We start from the raw sequence: 21,529 nt of genomic DNA on the forward strand, positions 1-21,529 counted from the left end.
CGGGTCCAACATGGACTTGTTGCTCAACCCTGGAGGCAGCGCTTGGGGTCAAACCCAGCATGTGGCTTCAGAGCCAGCACACAGTCCTGGACTCAGAGTATGGTCCCAGGCTCGGCATGCCGCTACAGAAGCATGGCACAGAGTCAAACCTGGCACGTGGCTTCAGACCCGGTATGTAGTCCTGGACTCTTCTTACTGGGTCCAGCTTGGCACATGGCTATGGAACTGAGCGTATGGGGTTGGACTCAGTGTGTGGCCCTAGAACTGGCATGATGGATTGATCTGTTGGCCCAGCTAGCCTACAGGACTGGCAGGAGCCACAAGAGCAAACTCAGCTCCCTAGCTGCTGCCAATCACAGATTCACAGAAGTTCAAGGCTGAAAGGGACCTTGTGAAATCATCAGGTCCACTCACATTCCTAAATCAAAGAATTTTTTTTCCAGGTTTCCCCTCAAAATCAAGGTTCATATTATATATAGGGACATTCAATATGCCAAAATAAATAAATAAATAAATAAATAAAAGGGTATACTATCCTTCAAGGATGTTTAATGTATATTGCATTAGACTTAAACTTGTCAGTCACTTAGGCAGTTTTTACATTTTTAATCTTAGTCTATGTACCTTAAAATATATTAAACTGCTTTTATGGTGTGGGGGAGGGAAAAATAGATGCTGAATCTGTTGAGCTTTGTAGGGTTAAGTCTGTCTTGTGGTCTAGTAAGAATCAAGCAGATGTCCGCTGCTTAGAAAAACAAGTCAGAAATCATTGTTTTCCTATGCAAAATTGTGTCTACAGCCTTCACTTCCTTTGAATTGTGTCATGTTCTACAAGCCCCCTAAAGGTGAATTTGGATAAGAAAAGAATCTGTTTTAGCTACTGTCAAATAACTGGAGTGTCAGGCAAAGCTGCTGAAATTAGTCTCATAATCATATAGAAAAATAGAGCTGGAAGGGGACCTCCAGAGGTTAATAAGTCCAACCTCCTGTTTGAGGCAGGATCATCCCTATCCAAACCATCCCATAGAAGTCCATATCTAACCTGTTCCTAAAATTATACAATCAACTCTGTTGCACAGCTACAAGGCTTATTACCCAAAGACACCAAAAGCACCCTAACCTGACACATGTAGAGCAGGGAGACAAGGGCAGTGTTCTGCAGCTGCAAGGATTGTTACTATGCATGCAAGAGATCCCAGGAAGAGGGCCCCCTCCCTCCTTCTTCCCCCCACTACAAAGGTAGGCAAACCCCCACACATTCCTTACTAATCTGACCATGAGGTAAAAATACTTCTTGATCCCAAATGTGGCCATCAAGGGAGAGGTTAAAGCCTCTAGCCAGGAATCTCTGGGTTTCAGTAGCAGCAGGAGCATTACCATACCTCAATCAAAATCCCTAGCCTTGGCTGCATCCCATACCCACACCTGCTGAAGATGAAAAAAACCTCTGACACCTGTAGCAATAGGAGCAAAAAAAATTCCTTCCTGATCCCTCACCAGTGCTTACCCAACTTCTTGAAAACCTCCAAGGCCAGATATTCCATAACTGCCTTGTTCTAACAATGAAGTTTTTTCCCTGATAGCTAATATACATCTACTTTGCTATAACTTCAAGCCTTTGGTCTGCTTCCTATTCTCCGCAGGAATGGAAAAGAGGCATCCCTTTTTCATGGCAACCCTTAGGATATTTGAAGACTGCTTATCATGTGCCCCTATTTAATGTCCTTATCACAAATTGATCGTGCCTATTTTTCCCACCTCTCCTCAAAGGGCTTGTGTTCCAGGCCCTTGTTTATTTTTGTGGCCCACATCTTCCAGTAGTCTTTTACTTCTCCACATTTAAAAAACACGAAGCCCAAAACTGCACACAGCATACCAGATGAGGCCTAATGAGTGCAGAGGAAAGAGGCAATATCACCTCCTGTGTCTTGCATATAAAGCTCCTGTGGACGCATCCCAAAACTGCATTTGCTTTTTTTCAGAGCTGCATAAAGTACTAAAGCACAGCATAGTACAGGCAGTTACTGCACTGCGTGCATAGCGCATGGTTAGATTTCACTGCTATGTTACCATAGCTGCGCACTATACCAGGGAAGTGCACTGCTACGGTGACGTAGCTGGCGAACATGTGTAGACCTGTGTGATCACTACATCACCATAGCACATCGTTATGTCACTGTAGGGCGATGTGTAGACAGAACCATTGAGTCTGTGATTTACAAAACTCTTAAATCCTGCTTTGTAGTGCATGAGGCAGTATTCCTTCTTGTTCAGTTTGTCACTTAGCAGTGAGCCACAAATGAGAGCATGCGTTTCCCCAGGGGCAAACAGCAGTGAAGCAATATGTGCTGTTGCTGTTTGTTCCTGGGAAACGCCTGTGCATGCATAGCACATTACCCCAGATGGGGTAGGAGAGGCTGGGGCCAGCACCTGAGTTGGCCCCAGCAGCCTTACCTGAGGTCCTAAGGACCTCCCGGGGCTGTAGCCACAGCAGCACGAAGCCTGGCCGGCAGCCAGTGTGGCTCTAGCCAGCCAGGTTCTGGTTTCTAGCAGTGCACACTGCCAGCATGTGTGCTACTCCACTTTCTTAAGGCACAAGTTTTTTTGACACAGAGATCCCAGGGGTGTCAGTCCTCCCACCTCCCCCCAGCCTGCTTTGGCCCACTGCAAATTGGCAGCATGGAGAATGCCAACTTGCTAAAATAAAAAATAAAAAAAAAATCTTGATCAATAAGTGCCTAGCTTTTAAAGCTATTTTTAAGCATTTTTTTTTTTTCGCTAGTGCTTATGGGACAACCAGTTATATTGATATTTGTAGCAACACAGTAGTGGTCTCTGCACAAGAACATACAGTTTATAATTAGTAAAACACAGAGGCAATTGAACAATGTGAGTGGCCTTTGGCCATATGATGGGTTTGAAGAACTATAAGGAAAGGGCTGTTTGTGTTACCTGTTAGGATCATTTTTTAATGCATCTTAATGTATCTACCTTCTGTAGTTAATAAATAAATAAATAAATATATCATGTACTCCAATGCAACTGTGCTAGTATTGTGAAGTAAACTTTTATTGAGCCATCTTTCTCAATTAACCCATTTTTAATTTTCAAATATATGATTATTAGTTTATATGAAAATGTTGTGACTAGTATTTATTAATGCTTAATTTTTTTCACTTTAGAAAGGACAGCTTGGCAGGCCAATTCTGGATATGCCATACTGGAATGCAAAACCAGCACCTATGCCTAATATTGGATCTAAATATGGACGCAAAGCTACATGGATTGGAGCAAGTGGAGACCAGACTTTTCTTCGGATTGATGAAGCTCTCATTAATTCTCATGTGCTGGCCACATCAGAGATCTTTGCAAGCAGGCATATAATAGGTAAGCCCTCTTTTAAAAATACTGTAACTACTGTAAATCTGATTAAATACTATAATTCAAGTAGTATGTGTCAGCATGAGTGATGCAAACTAAGCAAATTGAATCTTATGTGACTATTTTCCTTTTGGAGTACTTCTACTGCATGTGGCATACGTGGTTGCTTTAAAGCATATTTTTATTAAAAGTAATTTTGAAAATTTGATTTTTCCAAGCTAATCCTGCATTTACATGTTTCATTGTAATCTTACCCCACACACAAGATACTGTATTTGTATCGGTGTATGAGTGCACCTATTATAATAATAGTATTACTGAATAAATGGGATTTTTTTACCTGTTTTTTTTCCTAGGTTTGGTACCTGCTTCTATGTCAGAGCCTCCTCCATTTAAATGTCTTCTCATAAATAAGGTGGATGGCAGTTGCAAGACATTTAATGATTCTGAACAGGAAGATCTTCAAGGGTCTGGCGTATGTCTGGATCCTGTTTATGATGTTATTTGGAGGTAACTGGCTTGTTGTTGAAAGAAGGTGTCAGTATGAAAACTTTATTTATTAGGACCAGCTTTGTGACTGGTCTCACATGTATTCAGTTATCATTTATCACCTACCATTCAGTTTCTCATGTTTCTTACATGTTTTTTTTTTTCCTTTGACTCTTTTCTTTAAGCTCAAGACAGCCAAAACAGCTTCTTTCTTGTCTGTGGCTGCTTGTACATGTGACAGGGATTTAATCCCCTAAGTTTAAATGGTGGGTTTTTAATTACGATGCTTAAATACGCAATTTTTATTTTCTTTTTGGTGGAGTGCCCTATGAACTGCAGGGGGCCCTGGACCTTTCTTTCATGGTGCATCACTTTCTGGGGCCACGGATGCTGCCCAGCTTGCAGACAGCACCCAGCCCAATCCAACTGTTCCCTGAGCCCGAGCTGGGGCAGCACCTGCCTGCTAGCAGCCCACCCGGGCAGCCCCAGGGGGCACTGCCACTGCAAAAAGAAAGACCCAGGACCTTCTGTATATCATGGCCCACTGGCAGCTTGCCCTCTAGCTGTGGGAGATGTGGGCAGGCTCTGCGAGGAAGAAGGAAGAAAGAAAGAAACATTTGGCCCCTCACTGTTTCTGCTTTCAGCCTGCCTCTTCCTTGGGGAGGGGAGCACACTGTCAAAGGCTGCAATGTTACAAATGGCTATGTTGTAAACTAAACTACATGCAAATGTGGTTTAGTTTGCAACATAGCAAACTGACTTAAATCGTAAAAAAAAAAACCCTGAACATGTATAGCATGACACAATTAAATTGCAAAAACACATTGTACACTTTCGTCCTGTGTACAAGAGACCTATAATATCATCCGTCTCCAGGCTGTGTGTGACGTTTGGGTGGTCTTATTTTCTTTTCCTCGTGTACCAGCCATATTCAATCTTACTCTCTTCTCTGCCCGCCCCCCCTCCCCCTGCCTAGATCTGAATTGTCTGCCCTAATCTCCAAATTTAGTTACCACAGTGTCTTCCTCTCCAGTCTTCACAATTTCACAATGAACTGCACCACTCTTGAGCATTATGAGGATTAAGGCAATAGATTTTTGCTCTAAGGCTTTTGCCACCAGATTCAAATGATGACATCAGAATTGTAGCTTTAATTGTAAAAGTTCTAGGAGTCATCATTGTGAAGGTAATCTTGCAAGTATGACCAAAGTGAAGGTGTTAGATTAATTTCTGCCTCAATCTTCAAATGATCTGGAAGAGTAAGAAGCAGTAACAGCAGCAGTTGACTAAGCATTCCTCTTTTCAGAGAAGCTTAGATTCTTTGTTGGGATTGGTTTGTTCTTCATATGGGATCAGGAATTGGATTAAGTAGTGAAAATATGCCTACATGCTCTTAAATTCCACTTGCGCCATGCCATGAGCCCTCCCCTGAATTGCTCCAGCCACAGGATTCCTCAGCCCCATGGGCCATGCTGCCCTGTCCCCAGAGGTGGGATGAGTTAGTGGAAGGCAGCAGTGGGGAGAGGGATCCTGGAGACTGTGGCAGTAGCAGCAGGAGAGCAAGTGGGAGTTAGTGGTGCCCAGACTGCCAGCCCAGGAGCAAGTTGCTGGTTGTAGCCCAGTGATGGACAGCCCTGCTGTATTGCATGAGGGTCCTCTTTATCCCTTGTGTTAAGTTACTATACTCCATTATGTTTCCTAACCCATTTCAAGTGGGATATCCACAAGCAAGTACAATCCACTTAAAATGAAAAAATAAACCTAAAATATATCAGCTTTCCCAGGATTTATATCCATCTAAACTGAATAATCCTCTTTCACTTGAAAATGTTCTTTACCTCATCCTATACTGTTTGCTACTGTCGCTTGTCACATGACAGTTTTAATTAGATTTTAAGTTCTTTAGGTAAGGAAATACGTTATTTTTGTCTCTTACTACAACTGCAAAGTCACTCATGTAATCTGAGTTTTCTAATCTATTATTTTACTAGTTTGTCCTTGAGGATATTAAGAATCTGGTTACTGTCATATTTAATAAAAAAGCTAACATTCCATAAAAATCCTAACATTCCATACTAAGAACTGGGATTAAAATGTTTCAGGATGTTTAAATGGCTTAGTTAAATTTCTGGTAAACTAAATTTTTGTGATACATTTTTGCTGTCTTTTTTTTGTGGTCAGGTTTCGACCAAATGCTAGAGAACTGTGGAGTTATAACGCAGTTGTTGCTGATTCCAGGCTTCCTTCAGCTCCAGACATGCAATCACGATGTAGTATTCTAAGTCCAGAACTTGCTCTTCCAACAGGATCAAAAGCTCTAACCACCAGGTCTCACGCAGCTTTGCACATTCTAGGTACAACTCTATGGGTGAATTGGAAAGATAAAAATAGTAGATATGTAATATAATATACTATACAAATAAAATGACTTTGTTGCTTTTTAACTGCCAAAAAACATTTGCTATTTTTCTTCGTTTTTTTTAATGACTAAACTTCTTCCAGGATTATAGTGGCAGATGCGGAATATCCTAGCCAATATTTTTGAACAGTCTACTAACCTTCCTTTAAATATCTTTTTTTTGTGCAAACTAGCATTGGGGGCAGGGAACGTTGATCAGACAGTTCTTTAATTTCTAAGATAGAGATTATCCTTTGTCGGATGATGCACTAAAGCAGGGGTGAGGCATAGTTGCTAATTATGTTTATGTGCCTGAATTTATTGCAGTTCCAGGGACCTTTTAAAAATGGCTTCTTGTTCAGACACATGAAAGGGCAGAGATCAGTCTCACGCTTTGTTTTTTTTTTAACAGGCAAAGGAGGTATGTGGAACTAATTTTAAAAATATCACCTCTTGTCTTAGTGAATGGAAGGTCAGTTTGTTACAAGTAAGAGTATCCATCGAAAGAAAATGGCCATGTTTCTAGAGTATCAAAACTGCAGAGTTCAACCTTTTTGGGACTGACTTTTCCATTCATCCTGCCCTACTTGATAAGGTCATTACTAATTTCAATGAAGACCTGGTCCTGAGTCCCACAGTCAATCAAGTGATGTACCATTACTAAAAGTTTCCATTTAACTTAATTGATTTATGTAGTGTTTCATACAGCTTTTGACTGACTTATCTAAAGAGAAGATGGAAGGTATGTGACCAAGACTAGGGAAAAAATTCCTTGTATTTACAGGAAACGAGGCATAATCCAAGGGTACTGGCAAAAGTTAAAATGATGGTGCAATTGAGATCTGAGGAGTTTTATACCTCCTCCTACATTGCACATTCTGCCATGCATGTCTGGCATGGTACAATATGTGGGACAGAGCATAAAATCCTTCATATCCCAATCATGCGATGGTACTACACCCTGGGAACTGGGCTGAAGATGGTCCCAAATCGGTGCTGTCAGGGCCTGAGTTAAGTCTGCTCATCAACTTGCCCAGCATCATTAAAGCCTGCGTCGGTTTGTAAACTTCCTTGAAGCCAACAGGATATATATTTGACTTCAGCCTGGCCAGCACAATTTCAGAGCTCTGTTCTTGTTTGAGCAGAAGCACAATGGCTACATCATCTAACTAATATTGATATTGCCTAGATAGAAAGCCAGTAATTTTCTAAGATGCGCAGGGTCCAGCATGATAAGATTTGCTCTTCTTCCTCAATATCAGTAGAGTTGTCAGCAGACAAATAACTGTTAGCTTCATTCTCAGCTCCCTATGACTGTCTTTGCTATTTAGTTTTTCCAGTTTTCTCTGGCTGCTCTCTGCAGTTGCTTTGCAATTGTACCCTAATGTTTGTGGGTGACTTGTAAAGACAACTTCAAGAAAATCATATAGCAGTTCATTCAGCAGTCATGATCGCACATAGTATTCTGATATTCATGGTCACACACAGGTTATTTTGATGTTATTGATAAGTGGTGCTCACAAGGTGCCATTGGTTTGGATTCAGATGCATCTTTTTCTTATTTGGCTGTTAAACTATGATCTGATCACCAGTTCGTGCCTGGCACTAAGACTAAGGCTACAAGCAGATGTTACAGTAAAGACACGATTAACCAGTTAATCAGTTAGTAAAATGGGAAACCAACTACACTTTTATTACACATTTTGTGTACTAACTTTTGCAGCTGGTTTCCATTGAGTCTTAAATTGAATATGTGGCAGGGTGGACCCCACTGGGCTTTGCAACTGGCCGCAGTGTGGTCCTGATCCTGCTGCCGATTGTTGTTTGATGGCAGGGACCGCACCAGGTCTCCAATCCCTGTGTGCTTTTTGCCAGCCAGTGGCAGATTGGGACCACCCCAGAGCATTGCCAGTCTTCCAGTAATAATCTGATCATTGGCTGGCCAGCTCTAGGGACCACATGGGAATTTAAACTGGCTCCTTGGGTCCTCAGGGCTAGCTGAAAGTCAGGCACCTGACTTTCAACTTACCTGTGCAGGGGGAGCCCGCAGTCGTGATCCTGGGCTCCCTCTCTAGTGGCAAGCTGGAAACTGGGTGCCCGCAACCTGGCTTAACCATGATTATTTGGTTATCCAGTTCATTGAAAGATGCTGTTACCTTCTTGATTAAGTACGCAGTATTTGTGTTCTGGGTTGCCAGTAGGCAGGTTTGTGCATCTCTGCCAGTGCCCCCGTTATCTATTGCATTGACATGCATACTACAGGCTTTTCACTAACACCTCCAGTTGGAGGTACATGCCATGTGTGAAATGATTATAGTGACTACAGCTTGCACACTGTTACTCATTACCAGATCCATGGTATAAAAGCAAAGAGATATGCTAAAATTGAACAACCAGCAAGATAAAGTTTGCGGTCCGTGGCTATTGATGGAAAAATTTCAAGCACCCTTAGATATTTCACACTACTGTACAATCACTACTGTTGGCACCTCGTATGCTGTTCACCTGTATGGGTTTCTCTGCTAGATTTCTCTAGTGACTTGAGTTAGGTATACTTAAAAGACACTGTCTTTTTTTTTTTTTTTTTTTTTTAAACGCAACAAAAATCACGTATACGGTTTTACCAGTCATGTGGCATTGTTGCAAGGAGTGCAGTGTACCGTTATAACCATACCTGTTAGAAACCAAATGCATGAGTTAGGTGTAAGATTGTAGGCCACCACCCAGAAACCACCGTAGTAGTCTACAAGGCCAGGAAGGTAACGGTATGACTACTTCAAGTACTGATACTCAGTTCTTTACACCTTTTAATCCCCCTTTTGACTTGGTGTAATGTATATCAGTGAAGCAATACTCCAAATTCCTCAGTTTTTTTCCCTAAGTTCTTAAAGTTGGATTTTTGCACATGGGACAGTGACATTGTTTTGTTCTGTTTTTGTTTGTTTGCCTGTTTTGTACCCCTTATATGACTGTGTTTTCTTAATGTCAGATATGCATGAGACATCTGGTATACTTGGTGGAATTGCAAATGAGCTGGAGCCAGAAAATGCAGAAATTTGTATTTGTCAGGACAAATTTGTTACAGCCATTTCGGGCCTCTTCAGTTCTTAATGAATTAATTAAGCAGAAATTTGCTTAATTGATTTAGGATGCCAGTTATTGTCATGTGAAGGAACTCATGCCACCACAGTTATGACTGTATTTTTCAGCCTTTCCTAATCTTGGAGATGCATAGAACAACTTGGCCAGTCCATTCCTTGTACTACTCTTTGTGTTTAATATTGCATTGCAGTGCCCAGCTTGGGAAAAAGTAGTTTAGGCTGTGTTTTAATGCATTCCTTGTCCACGTTCCATCCATTGGGCATTATTTGATTGTTTCCCACAAGTGTGAATATAAATACAGCTCTAGGGAAGAAAAAGCAATTGTTCTTGGAAAGCTGTTTTTCTGCATTCGTACTTTTCTTTTCTACATTTTGTTTGTACTGGAGTTCTTTTTGTCTGCGCTAGGCAGTACAGAGGAGGAGCTGAGACGGTTTGCTGGGTGTGTACTTTTTTAGGCCCTTGCCACATATTGCATATACAGTATTATGCAATTGACTAGTTAATCGCACAATAAATTTAGACCAGCCACACATGCAAGTAATTTTAATGCCATAAAAATGTCTACCCTGCTAGAAAAAAAAACCCAACCAATCTATAAAGCTACTGCTTGAAAATGTGCAACAACTTAATAGCTGAGTTTTATCCAGTTTTAATTTGAATGTGCACCAGGGCCCTTACAGACTCTAGAGAAATTGATTCATGATGAGGATGTTTCCACACCTTTGAAAAGACAACTTGGATAAAAAAAATTCTGTGTTTTTGCTACCAACCTCAGTTCCCATAAGTGAATGCAAAGGTGTGACCCTCAATGAAATATGGTGTTTGTTAAGTACCCTCCCTGTTAGCTTTGTGAATCTAAAGTGCTACATTTAAAATAAGAACACTTAAGTGTTTAAAAATGATATTTTTAACTTCATAGTTCTTTTACAAATATTTTTGTCACTTACATTATTTCCTTCAGCAGGCTATTATTCTGTCATTAAACCTATTTTTTAAAGAAATATTTCTTGATAAAGGAAATTAGAGCCATAGGGAAAACTTCATAGTAATTCCAGGTTATACCTACTTGTGCAATGGAAGCATAATTATTATTCCTTTTTTGTTTAAACCTTTTTGCTTTGTCCTTTACACCTTTGTACCCCTTGTTTAGCCAACATATTATAGATAAAAACCTTCTTCATGTTGTAAAGTGATCTGTTTTACCTGTTAGTCTCCTTTATCACTCTATTCCAAATGCCTTTTTGTCACTAAATTTCCAGACCTAATTTCAGTTTTCTGTGTGTAGTTTCTCCTTCCTAATGTTGCTATTTGGTTTTGAATAAAACTAAATAATAAGTGTATAGGAGTATATTTAGAGATGAAAGATTAGGTGTCAAATGAGTACTTTATTTCCTTTCTCCATAAAAAGAACACATGAAGCCAAAGAGAAATATGTAAGGGTGTTGTCAAGATATGGTATGCAATTGGTCACATAGGGCACGTCTACATGTTGCCATATGGCAATGTTGCTACAGCGCCGTGCTTCAGCACTTCCTTTTGGAAGTACTAAAGCACAGCATAGGTGGTTGCTGTGCTGTGTGCGCAGTGCATGGGTAGATTTTGCTGCTACAGTGAGCTGACGATCACATGTAGACCTGAGTGATCACTACATCACTGTAGTGTGCCATACAGCGACATACTGCATCACTACATTGCCATAGGACAATGTGTAGTCATGTCCGTACTAGACCTAGTTTAAATGTTTCTTAGTTAACACACAAGCAAATTCTGAGTCAAGTGTTTGTCTTCAGTGGTAAACCCTTGTATTTCCCCATAGTGGCTTCTCTGGCTATAACTAGATACGGTACTAGTATTTTGCTACATTTATATTAGTATGCTTGACAGGCAAGGTTGTGTTGCTGCTGATATTTTAAATCTTCATGAACTTCTCTCTCCATAACTGTTTGATGTAGAGTCCCACTGATTTACGGTAATAAATTTTGAATATTTGTTTTTATTTTCTTTCAGGTTGTCTTGATACATTGGCTGCTATGCAGGACTTAAAAATGGGTGTAACAAACACGGAAGAGGAGACTCAAGCAGTAATGAAAGTTTATTCCAAAGAAGACTATAGCGTTGTTAACAGATTTGAAAGTATGTACACAGGATAGCTTTGTTTTAGAAAGAAATCACCTTTGGGGAATGACAGCCTATTTAACATAACTCTCTAACTTTTTTCCCCCTGTAGGTCATGGAGGAGGTTGGGGTTATTCAGCCCATTCAGTGGAAGCGATACGTTTCTGTGCTGATACTGATATTTTACTTGGTGGTCTTGGCCTGTTTGGAGGAAGGGGTGAATACACAGCTAAAATAAAGGTAATAGTCTAATTTTTTCAAAATACAGATTTAAAACCAGGACTTCTGAAATGCAGTTTAGAATAGGTAGGGTATTTTTTGGTGTTTACTTTTTTTGGTGTTAAATTTGTATTTGTTTTTTGTAAATTTGCATCAAAAAATTTAAAAAATCCCAAGGAGCATGAGTTAGGCTTCTTAGTGTGAAAGTCCTGGATCACTGCCTCATGAACAGTGATCCTGGTTTTCTCTGTTTAAATATCACAAAATCTCTGATAAAAATCATCAATTAAAAACAGTAAAATCTGTGTTTTTCTGTGATTTAAAATGAAATGACACTATATAGCAGGGGTGGGTGAAATACAGCCCACATGCCATGCTGGGCAGTGTTTGCTGCTGCTACCCGCCTGGAGCTCGCACGCTGGGCAGCACTAGTGGCAAACACTGCCAGGTGCAGCAAGTGGGGGGCACAGCTTTCCTCTGTGTAGAGCAGTTGCTATCGCTGCAGTGCAGCCCCATGGAGCTGGCGCGGAGCCCAGGCTGGTAGTGGGGACGGGTTACTAGCTGGTGCTGAGCACGGGAAAAGCGGCCCCTCGCCCACCCCGTGGCCGGCGCCTCATGCTGCAGCTGCTCAGTCTGCATGGGGCTGCCTGTGCCTGCTCAGGACAGCCCCGCACTGGCCATGGGGTGGGGGAGGGGCCACTTTTCCCTGTGCTCAGCACCAGCTGTTTCCCTGCCAGCAAAGGTCTGGGGGGGCATGAGGGGGTTGGGGCTTCACGCTGTCCCCATCCTGTACCGCAGGGCTGGGGGGGCACTAGGAGTGAGCAGGTGTGGGAGCATGGGGCCCGCACCGGTGTCCCGAGGCCAGCGCCGGCTGGGTCTAGAGCAGGGCGGTGGGAGTACAGGGTTCTGGCTGGCAGGGGCTCTATGGAGCCAGGCCAGCTCCCCCCTCTCCCTGCTGTCGCAGCCCAACCCGGCTCCACAGACCCCTGCCAGCCTGCGCCCTGCTCTGGGCCCCACTGGTGCTGGCCCTGAGACAGTTGGTCCCAAGACGGTGACCAGGGGGTGGGAAGTGGGTATAGGCTGCGGGCTCAGGGCTCCCTACCCTGCTGCCTTCCCCCCAGAGGCTCCACAACCCAGCAGTATGCAAGGGGTAACTCACTGTTTCCCACTTCCTTCTCTTTTAAAGGAGAAAACCCAGGTTTTTCTCCTTAAAATGATAACATCTGTTTTACTGTTATTTTCTGTGTCAAACAAAACCTGGAACCCTGCTTATGAGGATGGGGATATGGATAACATGTAAAATCAGGAGACTCATTGCTCACCTTTTAAAATACAATGGAACTTCTAGTATTACCATTAATGCCTCATGTTGCAGGTCATTAAGATAGACCTGTAAGATAAATACTCAGGAATATTAATCAATATTATGGATTTGCTCAGATGGAATTTTTATGAACCATGTTTTAAGTTGTTCGTTGTTTTCTGAATTCATTAATTTGGCCATAACTATGATGCAGTTGGCATGCTCTGGTTTTCATATTTGTAATTTTATACCAGTGGTAATAAAGAATTTGAAGGTGCTTCAGATAATGCCCAAAGGAAAACAAATAAGTAAGTTTAATTTGTTGACAACTGGCTTTTTTGGTTCCTATCTTGTTATCTAGATGCTGTCTGTGCTTAGACAGCAGTGATCTCTCCCATGTTTCAAACAAATGGGATTATTAAGAGACCTTCCACTGGGAAATTTACAACCCAGGGTCATCAGTACACATCTCTAGAAGGGCAAAAGTGAACATGTGCCCCGTTAACGAAGATTATATTGTTTTCTTTGCACCAAAGCCAGTCATAATCAAGGAACTACCATGACATCTACCCTCATCACAGTAAAAACAAAACAAAAAAATATTTAGTGTGAGGTCAGGCAGAAGGCAGAGTAGGGTGTTCATAGTATCTGACAAAGTAGACTGCCACTCACTTCTCCGTGAATTTGTTTTTAAGATGCTACCCTGCTCTGCCTTCTTTACATAGTTCTCTCATGCATTCAAATTAAACATGTCACTTGTTCCTTCTCCTTTGGCTATCCTGAGGCATTTTACAGATTCTTTATTACTACAGGTATAAAATCAGAATGATAAAAATCAGAAAATGCCAACTCAATCATAGTTATGACCAAATGAATTCATTTTTACTACCTTGGGTCTGCCTTGCTTATTTAGGATGTAAGCTATTTTGGGACACAGATCACTTGCTATTCTCTCTTGTGATATACCGAACATAGTGCCTAAAGGCAAAACAGCAATTAATATAATAAAGATGTTTAACAGTATTGATTATGATGGTAAAAGCAATACTGGTAAAAAGCTTTACTCAACACCAACAAACCAAAAACCAAATGGCTGCTTTGACAGCGAAGACTAGTGGTACTCCACCAAGACAAGATAAATTAGAGCCCTCAACCAGGTATGGTTCCTACCACTGACCTGCCTTCTTGAAGAAGGGGAATGTTGAGATCTCAACAAAGTTGTTCACTGTCACAAATTTCTCTCATGCTGTCAGTATTGGTTCAGCTCTGAATCTGTAGTTAAGGTCCTCAAGGCAGCTGCCCAGATACCTTCAACATTGACAATTGTAATGACTGGAGCTGGCAGTAGCAGTTGATGCGTTGCCAATTAGTATTGATTTCTTACTAATGGAGGCTGTCTTTTTTTTTTTTTAGTGTTGTGTTCTGTTGATAGCCTGTACTGGATGACTGGTTAAAAGATTTTCATTCCTTTCATCACCTTTAAATATCAGTATCACCATTAGAAGAAATGTACTCCTCTCATTCAGCTGAACATATCCTTATTACCTCATTAAGCTGCAGGTTTTTTGCCTAGAGCACATTCTCCAGCCCTGAGTTTCTTCCTGATCTTTTGAAAAATTGATTAATTCTTTTCTGTGCTTTCAAATTTCTGGACCTTCTGTAACAGTAGAAGAAATGAGTGAAGAGTCAGGTTCTGAACCACTGGACCCTTCATCTTCTCCCAAAGATCTGTTATCTTCTTCCAATGAGTTTCTTTTCCTCTCTTATCATAGGGATCTCTGAAATTCATGCTGGGATTGCACAGTACAGTGCAGCAGCTTCTTTTATCTTGGAGTTTTCCCTCCCCCTGCCACTGATTGGCAGAGGGGGCCTGTCACTCATCACTCACTGCCTTCGCCTGATGTCCAGAAGGTAAAAACTGCAGTAGTTTTTGCCTCCCAGCCATCAGGCATGGGTGATGAGCAGTGGGGCCTGTCCACCGATCAGCAGTTGGAGGATGGGGGAGCATGGGGGAAACTGCAAGATTAAAAAAGCTGCCACACTTTGTACTTCCAGCGCAAATTTCGGAGCTCCCTACAGTCAGTCATGAATTATTAGAGTGCTTTTCAGGACTGACTGTGTCAAAGAGCTTATGTGGTGGGGAGTGAGACTTCAATGACTGAGGAGAAGACCCATAAGTTGTTTCATATCTTTCACTCCAGACAAGATAGTAGTGTCTGTATTTCTATGTCGCACACTAGTCCAATTATGGACTTTTCCACTTCACCTTTCTAGAATTTTTATTTCAGCTGGTTTGCCTTTAGTCCAAGGATTTGCTTCTATCTTCGGAACACAAGATTTGTCCCTACAGATCTTGAAGAATCCTATTTTTGATCACTGCGAATTTTTTCTTAGACACCTTATTCTCTGAACAGTCTTTTAGATATCCATTGTTACATCAGCCAGATCGGTCAATGAGTTTGAAATTTTCATGCTTTCATGACGCATCCCTTTTTTACCATATTTCATTACGAGAAGATGGTCTGGAGATCTTATAAATTCCCAAATTGTTTCAGATTTCATTTTGGACCAGGCAGATAGAAATCTGGAAAATAACTTTCTGTAACCTTCTACTGCTGTAGAAAAGGGAAAAACAGCAAAAAGTTCAGTCCTTCCGTTCTCCTCCCCCACCCCCTCACCCCAAATATCCTTTAGTCATCTTTCTTCTTGATCTCAGTAGCCTTGATAAAAAGCCAAGCTTTCTCCTCCCAGAGAATATTTAATTGATTTACCCAGAGAATATTTAATTGATAATGGATGACCTGATTTAATTAGAGCTCAGGCTGCCTCTTCTTCAGTGTTCAGGAATATTTTTGTGCATCAGATCTGCAAAACAGCTGCTTGAAGTAATTCTCTCACCCTTCTTAAATGTTCTGCCCTTAACTTGGGTGTAAGATTAAGAGCATGTCTACACTGCAGTTTATGGTCTAATATAGAGGAATCTAAGTTCCTTCATGTAAAATCAGTTCAAGTATTGAAAGTAATGTAACTATGGCAGCACAGAGTTCAGTATGGACTAATGTATTTTGCTTCTTAAAGTAATTTTTCAGCAGGTTAAATTTGCTCAGATGAGCTGTGCGCTGCCATGGCAGGAGTGTTTCTAGTACCTGAGCTAAGTCGCATAAGGAAGCTCGGATATTTCTGTGCTATGCTACAGTCTGTAGTGTAGATTTAACATTTAGTTGCCCAGCTGCCAAGCACTCTACATTTGTTATTTAGTTAGTAGCAAATAGGACTCATATATGACATCTATTGAATGAGGTGTATAACCTGTCAGTTGCCCAGAGTGAGATTAGTATAGACAAACTATCTAAAGAAACCACTGAAGTATGTGAAGTAAATCACTGTCTTACATTAACTACTATTACTACATGGTTTATAATAGGATCTCTAGAGTTATAGGCAAGAAAGAATGGCAAGCAAATACGAACAATGGAATAGAATTTGCAAGGGTGGAGAGACATCTTACGTATTTATTTTCTTTTTTTCAGTTGTTCGAATTGGGTCCAGATGGGGGAGACCATGAGACTGATGGAGACCTTCTTGCTGAGACTGATGTTTTAGCATATGATTGTGCTGCTAGGTAAGCACTTTCCTTTATCATGTTTTATTTTGGCATACATTTTAAACATACGTTGGTATGCTGAAGTAAACTGAATTATTAGAATCTGTTATCTAGTAGTGCATTTATCTTTAAAAAAAAAAAAAAAAAAGTAGAAACCATAAACAACAAATGCCATTTCACATATTGTTTAAATATTGAGATATCAAATGGGAAATGAAAGCCTTCCCTCAATATACACTTGTACTGTTTTGCAGAAATGTAAACTTCAAATTTTATATCAATTGGATAAGAAAGGATAAAGAAATTATTTCCATGGCACTTTTAAATGTATAAATGTCTAAAGGGCACTTTCAAATATACCTAATGGAATTGACTCTGTAGAATTGTGTGGTCCAGTTTGTCTGATCCTGTGAAATTGTGATTATCAAAAGGGCATGTTGTGCTTTGTTTGGCTCATAATTGAGGGGGTAGGAAAAATACATACAGGTTTTCCTCCTTTTATGCAGTACACGTGTTCCCGGAAAACAGCGCATAACTCGAATTTGCATAAAGGGAACCCAGTTCATAAGGAAACAAATAGGGATACATTCTCACAACAGGGAGGGAGTGGGGCTGGGGCTGGTGCTGGTGGCACTGGGATCTTGCCAGAAGTGGGGCTGGGTGGCGCTGTGCTTGGGGCAGGTGGTGGCGGTGCTGGGAGCAGGGCTGTAGCCACCACAAAATTCACCATAGCCCCCCAACCTCCTCTCCCAGTGCCATTGCTGCCCGCCCCAAGTGCAGCATGGCCTCTATATATTAGGTGTACACCCCACCCCCCACCCCGGTGCTGCCGCTGGCCCCAGCCCACAGCAGCAGTCTGCTCTCATCCCACGCACAGATCCAGGGGCACACGGCAAAGCCCCCCACTCACAGCCCTCCCATAATGCACGTAACAGCAGGAGCTGTGCACCTCTGTCCTGTGCCCTGCACCCACTGACAGTTCTCTCCACTTTGCTCCCTGTTGCAGCCCCTCTACCCCTTCCCCTACAGATTTACCTCGCATATAGTGAATTTTGGGTGTAAAAAGGGTCATTGCATAAGAATGAATTTGTTTATTCAGACCCCACAAAGTGTGGGAAACCTGTATTTATTACTGAAGTTTATCAGTATGGATGCTCTGTTTTGGGGGGTTGGGGAGTTGGAGTTACCTGTTTTTATATTTTTAGCAACTAGGAGTGACACATTCGTGCAACAGTAGACAATTCAACTTCCACTTTCAAGAAACTAGCTCTACTTTAATTCTAGAGTTTGGAGTGCCTTGTTGCTTGAAGATCTGTTTAGCTTCTCTTCTATTAGAAATTAATAATAGATTCTCGAAAGGGATCAACTGGAAATGCATATACTTTTAAATAGAAAATATTCCCCAAAAAGGGCTTGGTTGCCATACCATTATGGTAGTACTAGCGTAAAAACAACAACAAAACAACTTTCCTTAAAGTAGTTGTAAATGAACTCTGGCCTTTTATGAGCTTCCTGAATAGGCAGTTTTATGCACAGCCTGGTGCCATTAAAATCCCAAACTATTAAAAAAATAAATAAAAAGGCTCATACGTGCCTTTTTCGGAGATGCATTTGCTTCATACTTATCTCTTGATCACACAAGACAGCTGCTTTATCCTGCTGTTAATTTGTTGCTCTATATCAGGACTGTTCAACTTTGGCACAGCTGGGGCGCCACATCTCTGACCCACTTGGCTTCATGAACAGCAGGAGAGGCAGCCTCTGGGGCCTGCAGGCTCCATGTTAACTGCTCACAGGGTACCATTTGCACAACCCTGCTATACCACTATGATTAAGTTGTATCTGGCTTTCCCCATTCTGCCTGCTTGTTAATTATTCATTTTCTATTCAATCAGCAGTTCATTCACTGGTTCCCAAATGATTCTGACTCGGTCACTGTTCTCGTTACCCACTGTTAGTGCTATCAGATTCATTGTCTTCTGCTTCCTGTAGTCCTGATTCCTGGTTTTACAAGTACCCTAAATTTGTTTTCTTTCAATACTATCTATTTACATTTGTCGTAAATATCTCAGTTCCTTGCTTTATTATTGAGCTGTTGTGATGCATGATTACTTCTTTATATCTTCCCCTAGTCAAGTTTCAGTTTTTTCTTTGATAGCATGAATCTAATCTCTATTCCATTTGCATCACCATATCCCTTTATTTATGGAGAGACTGGGGGTTCTTGGGTTAGGGAATGAACAACTGAAATGGCTGAGTTACTTGGAACTTTCCTTGAAGAAAGGTGAATAGCAAATATTTTCCATTTTTCTCTTGACCCCTGGGGAAGGCACTGCAGGAAGTAGGCAGGTACAGTAGAAGGCTTTAAAACACATTGGTGCAGGTGGAAGGAGCCTTAAAAATGCTTATCTCCATTTTCTAATTCTAAATAGGTATTAAATAGTCATCATATTTAATATTTAATAATCATATTGACTGTGGATTTCTTTATTTTGGAATTAATCAAGTTTAACCTATTACATTCTTTCCTTCTCTCTCTCTCTCCCCCCCCCCATATTTTCTTCTTTCAGAGAAAAATATGCAATGATGTTTGATGAACCAGTTCTCTTGCAAGCTGGTTGGTGGTATGTAGCATGGGCACGAGTGTCAGGGCCTAGCAGCGACTGTGGATCTCATGGTCAGGCATCCATTACTACAGATGATGGGTAATTATTGTTTTCTGTCAAATTTTTGTATAAAAGAAGGCAGCTAATGTTACTTGAATGACAGTGGTGTTTTCTTCTTTCAGTGTTGTTTTCCAGTTTAAGAGTTCCAAGAAATCAAATAATGGTACAGATGTTAATGCAGGACAGATCCCTCAGTTACTGTACAGGTAATATTCCTATCCCATTTCAGGGCTGGTTTTAGAAGTTCTCTTTTGTAAACAGAAGTGCTATAAAGGTATGCCTACAGTGCTAAATAGAACTAATATTATGGAGTATTTGAAAACTTGTGGGAGAATTAAGGTATAGCTGAAAGACAGCAAAGTAAAATGTCATACCAATTTTTGTGCAATTTTAAAAGATCATTCTGATATGTTAAATATTGGCATTTGGATTAAAACAAAAGATAACAATATTTCTTCCTTAATTTAAATCCTAGTTCTGTAAGTGCTGGGTTTTTTTCTTTTAATATACTTCATAAGATTCCTGTGAATGTTGCTTATTACTTAACTTTCAACAAGTCCAGTTATAAAATGTCTGAAGGGTCACATGAACTTGACCAGTTCACTTTACAAAAATGAATGTTTTCTTTTAAATGTAGAGTTAGTGAAAGTTGTGTAACTTGAAGATCTCAAGAAAGTAAACGCTATTTAAATCATCCTTCTCATGAGTTCTGCAGTACATAGTTCCGTGTAATAAAACCTTCCATTTGTCTTTATGAAAGACAAATTTATTTCCTCAAATATCACTGCTACTATGTATTCCAGGCAGCTGGCAAGGTCTGTCAACTCCTGAAAAGTTAAGGAAGCAGCACTGAATAATTTAACTGCATAATCTTTTCTTTTCTTCTCAGTTGCATCCCTTTGAATGTTTTATTTCATCACCCAGCCCTCTTGATCTGCTTTGGCCAAGGCACTAAAATTTCTAGATATAGAGCAGCGTGAATCCAAGTACCTCACATCAGGAGGCTGAAGGGTTGTCTTCATTGTGATATAACTGTCATATCCAACGAGGATTTCAGCCTCCAAACATTCCTGGAAAGGCAGAGTAATCTCTTATTACACTTAACCCTGGAAAAATGTAACAACACCTTCTCCAAAAGTATTGCATCCACATCTCACTTCTTCCTTTTTTTGAGTTCAAGTTTGAGTACTGTTACAACAGTAAGATAATGGAGTAGACTGCACGGGGAATTTGTGGAATCTCTTTCACTAGAGGTTTTCAAGAGGAGGCTCTGGATAAGCATTGGTCAGGGTTGATTTAGGAATAGCAGGTAACTCTGGAGGAGTTAAGGGTCCTCTCTGATTCTTGATCTACTACTATGATTCTTGATCTGCTGCTCTTCATTCTTCCGTTCCTGTTCTGTCTTTTTTTTGAAATGTGACATACAATGCTTCATTAAATATTATGTTGTTCAGGAGACCTTTGTACCCTGTAATATGCCTGTTCTCATTCAGCAGGCCTCAGCATCTCTTTCATATTCCATTTTTTTTTTCTTTTTTGCATTTCTTTTAGTAAATTTTTCACCCTAGATCAGATATCTTTCCTTACTGAGGATAAAAATTGGATACAAATTTTACTTATAAATTGGAAGGCAAAATGCAAAAGGCTACCTTTAAATCTAAGAAACCTAAAAAGAAGCCCCAGCCTAGATTGGAAAAGCTTGTGCTCCATTCTCAGAGAAAAGCTTCTTAGCATAGCTTGGAGATATTTCTTCAGAAACAGGTAATTAAAGAGTAAATTTGTTTCTAAAGAGTAAATTTTACCATTTCATTTCCAATGTTTTACTGTTTGTTTTGTTTTATAATATAGCTCTAAAAATTAGGCACCTTTTGAAGCAACTTCTAGAATTACTATATTAAAAGCAAGCAGCATCCCTATGTTCCCAGCCAATAATCAGTGTTTCTGTGTTTAAAAAATGCTGGCATTTTTCTTGCCTCATTCTTGTAAGTTTCTGGGTGGACTAGGTACAGTGTGTAGTATGCCCATAGGTCAACATATTTAGTTAATTTTGGAATTGAGTAAATCTGTGGTTCTCAACCTTCTTGGACTTGAGGCATCTCTCATTCAACTCAAGGCACCCACCCCTCCATAACTACAGTGAATTGAGTGGCACCCAGTTTTGAAAACTAATTTATATATTTATAGTGCTTACCTTCTTCCACAGGGGCCAGGTAGTGGGGTGGGGTATTTGCCAGGCAGGGACAAGTTTGAGC

General features: G+C 40.7%; 1 protein-coding gene across 19 annotated transcripts in view; it reads left to right on the forward strand.

The window, feature by feature from the left end:
- The window catches only part of MYCBP2 (MYC binding protein 2), a 289,476-nt gene that overhangs the window by 121,640 nt on the left and 146,307 nt on the right, over positions 1-21,529 (forward strand). For all 19 annotated transcript variants that reach the window (XM_059712849.1, XM_059713661.1, XM_019488555.2 and 16 more), the window contains 8 exons: positions 3,183-3,387; positions 3,738-3,891; positions 6,052-6,224; positions 11,378-11,503; positions 11,598-11,725; positions 16,538-16,629; positions 19,182-19,316; positions 19,400-19,483. In XM_059712849.1, coding sequence (XP_059568832.1) covers positions 3,183-3,387; positions 3,738-3,891; positions 6,052-6,224; positions 11,378-11,503; positions 11,598-11,725; positions 16,538-16,629; positions 19,182-19,316; positions 19,400-19,483 — 1,097 coding nt within the window. The remainder of the gene's footprint in view (positions 1-3,182; positions 3,388-3,737; positions 3,892-6,051; positions 6,225-11,377; positions 11,504-11,597; positions 11,726-16,537; positions 16,630-19,181; positions 19,317-19,399; positions 19,484-21,529) is intronic.

Source organism: Alligator mississippiensis, chromosome 1, assembly GCF_030867095.1.
Source record: "Alligator mississippiensis isolate rAllMis1 chromosome 1, rAllMis1, whole genome shotgun sequence".
Classification (NCBI taxonomy): Eukaryota; Metazoa; Chordata; order Crocodylia; family Alligatoridae; genus Alligator; species Alligator mississippiensis.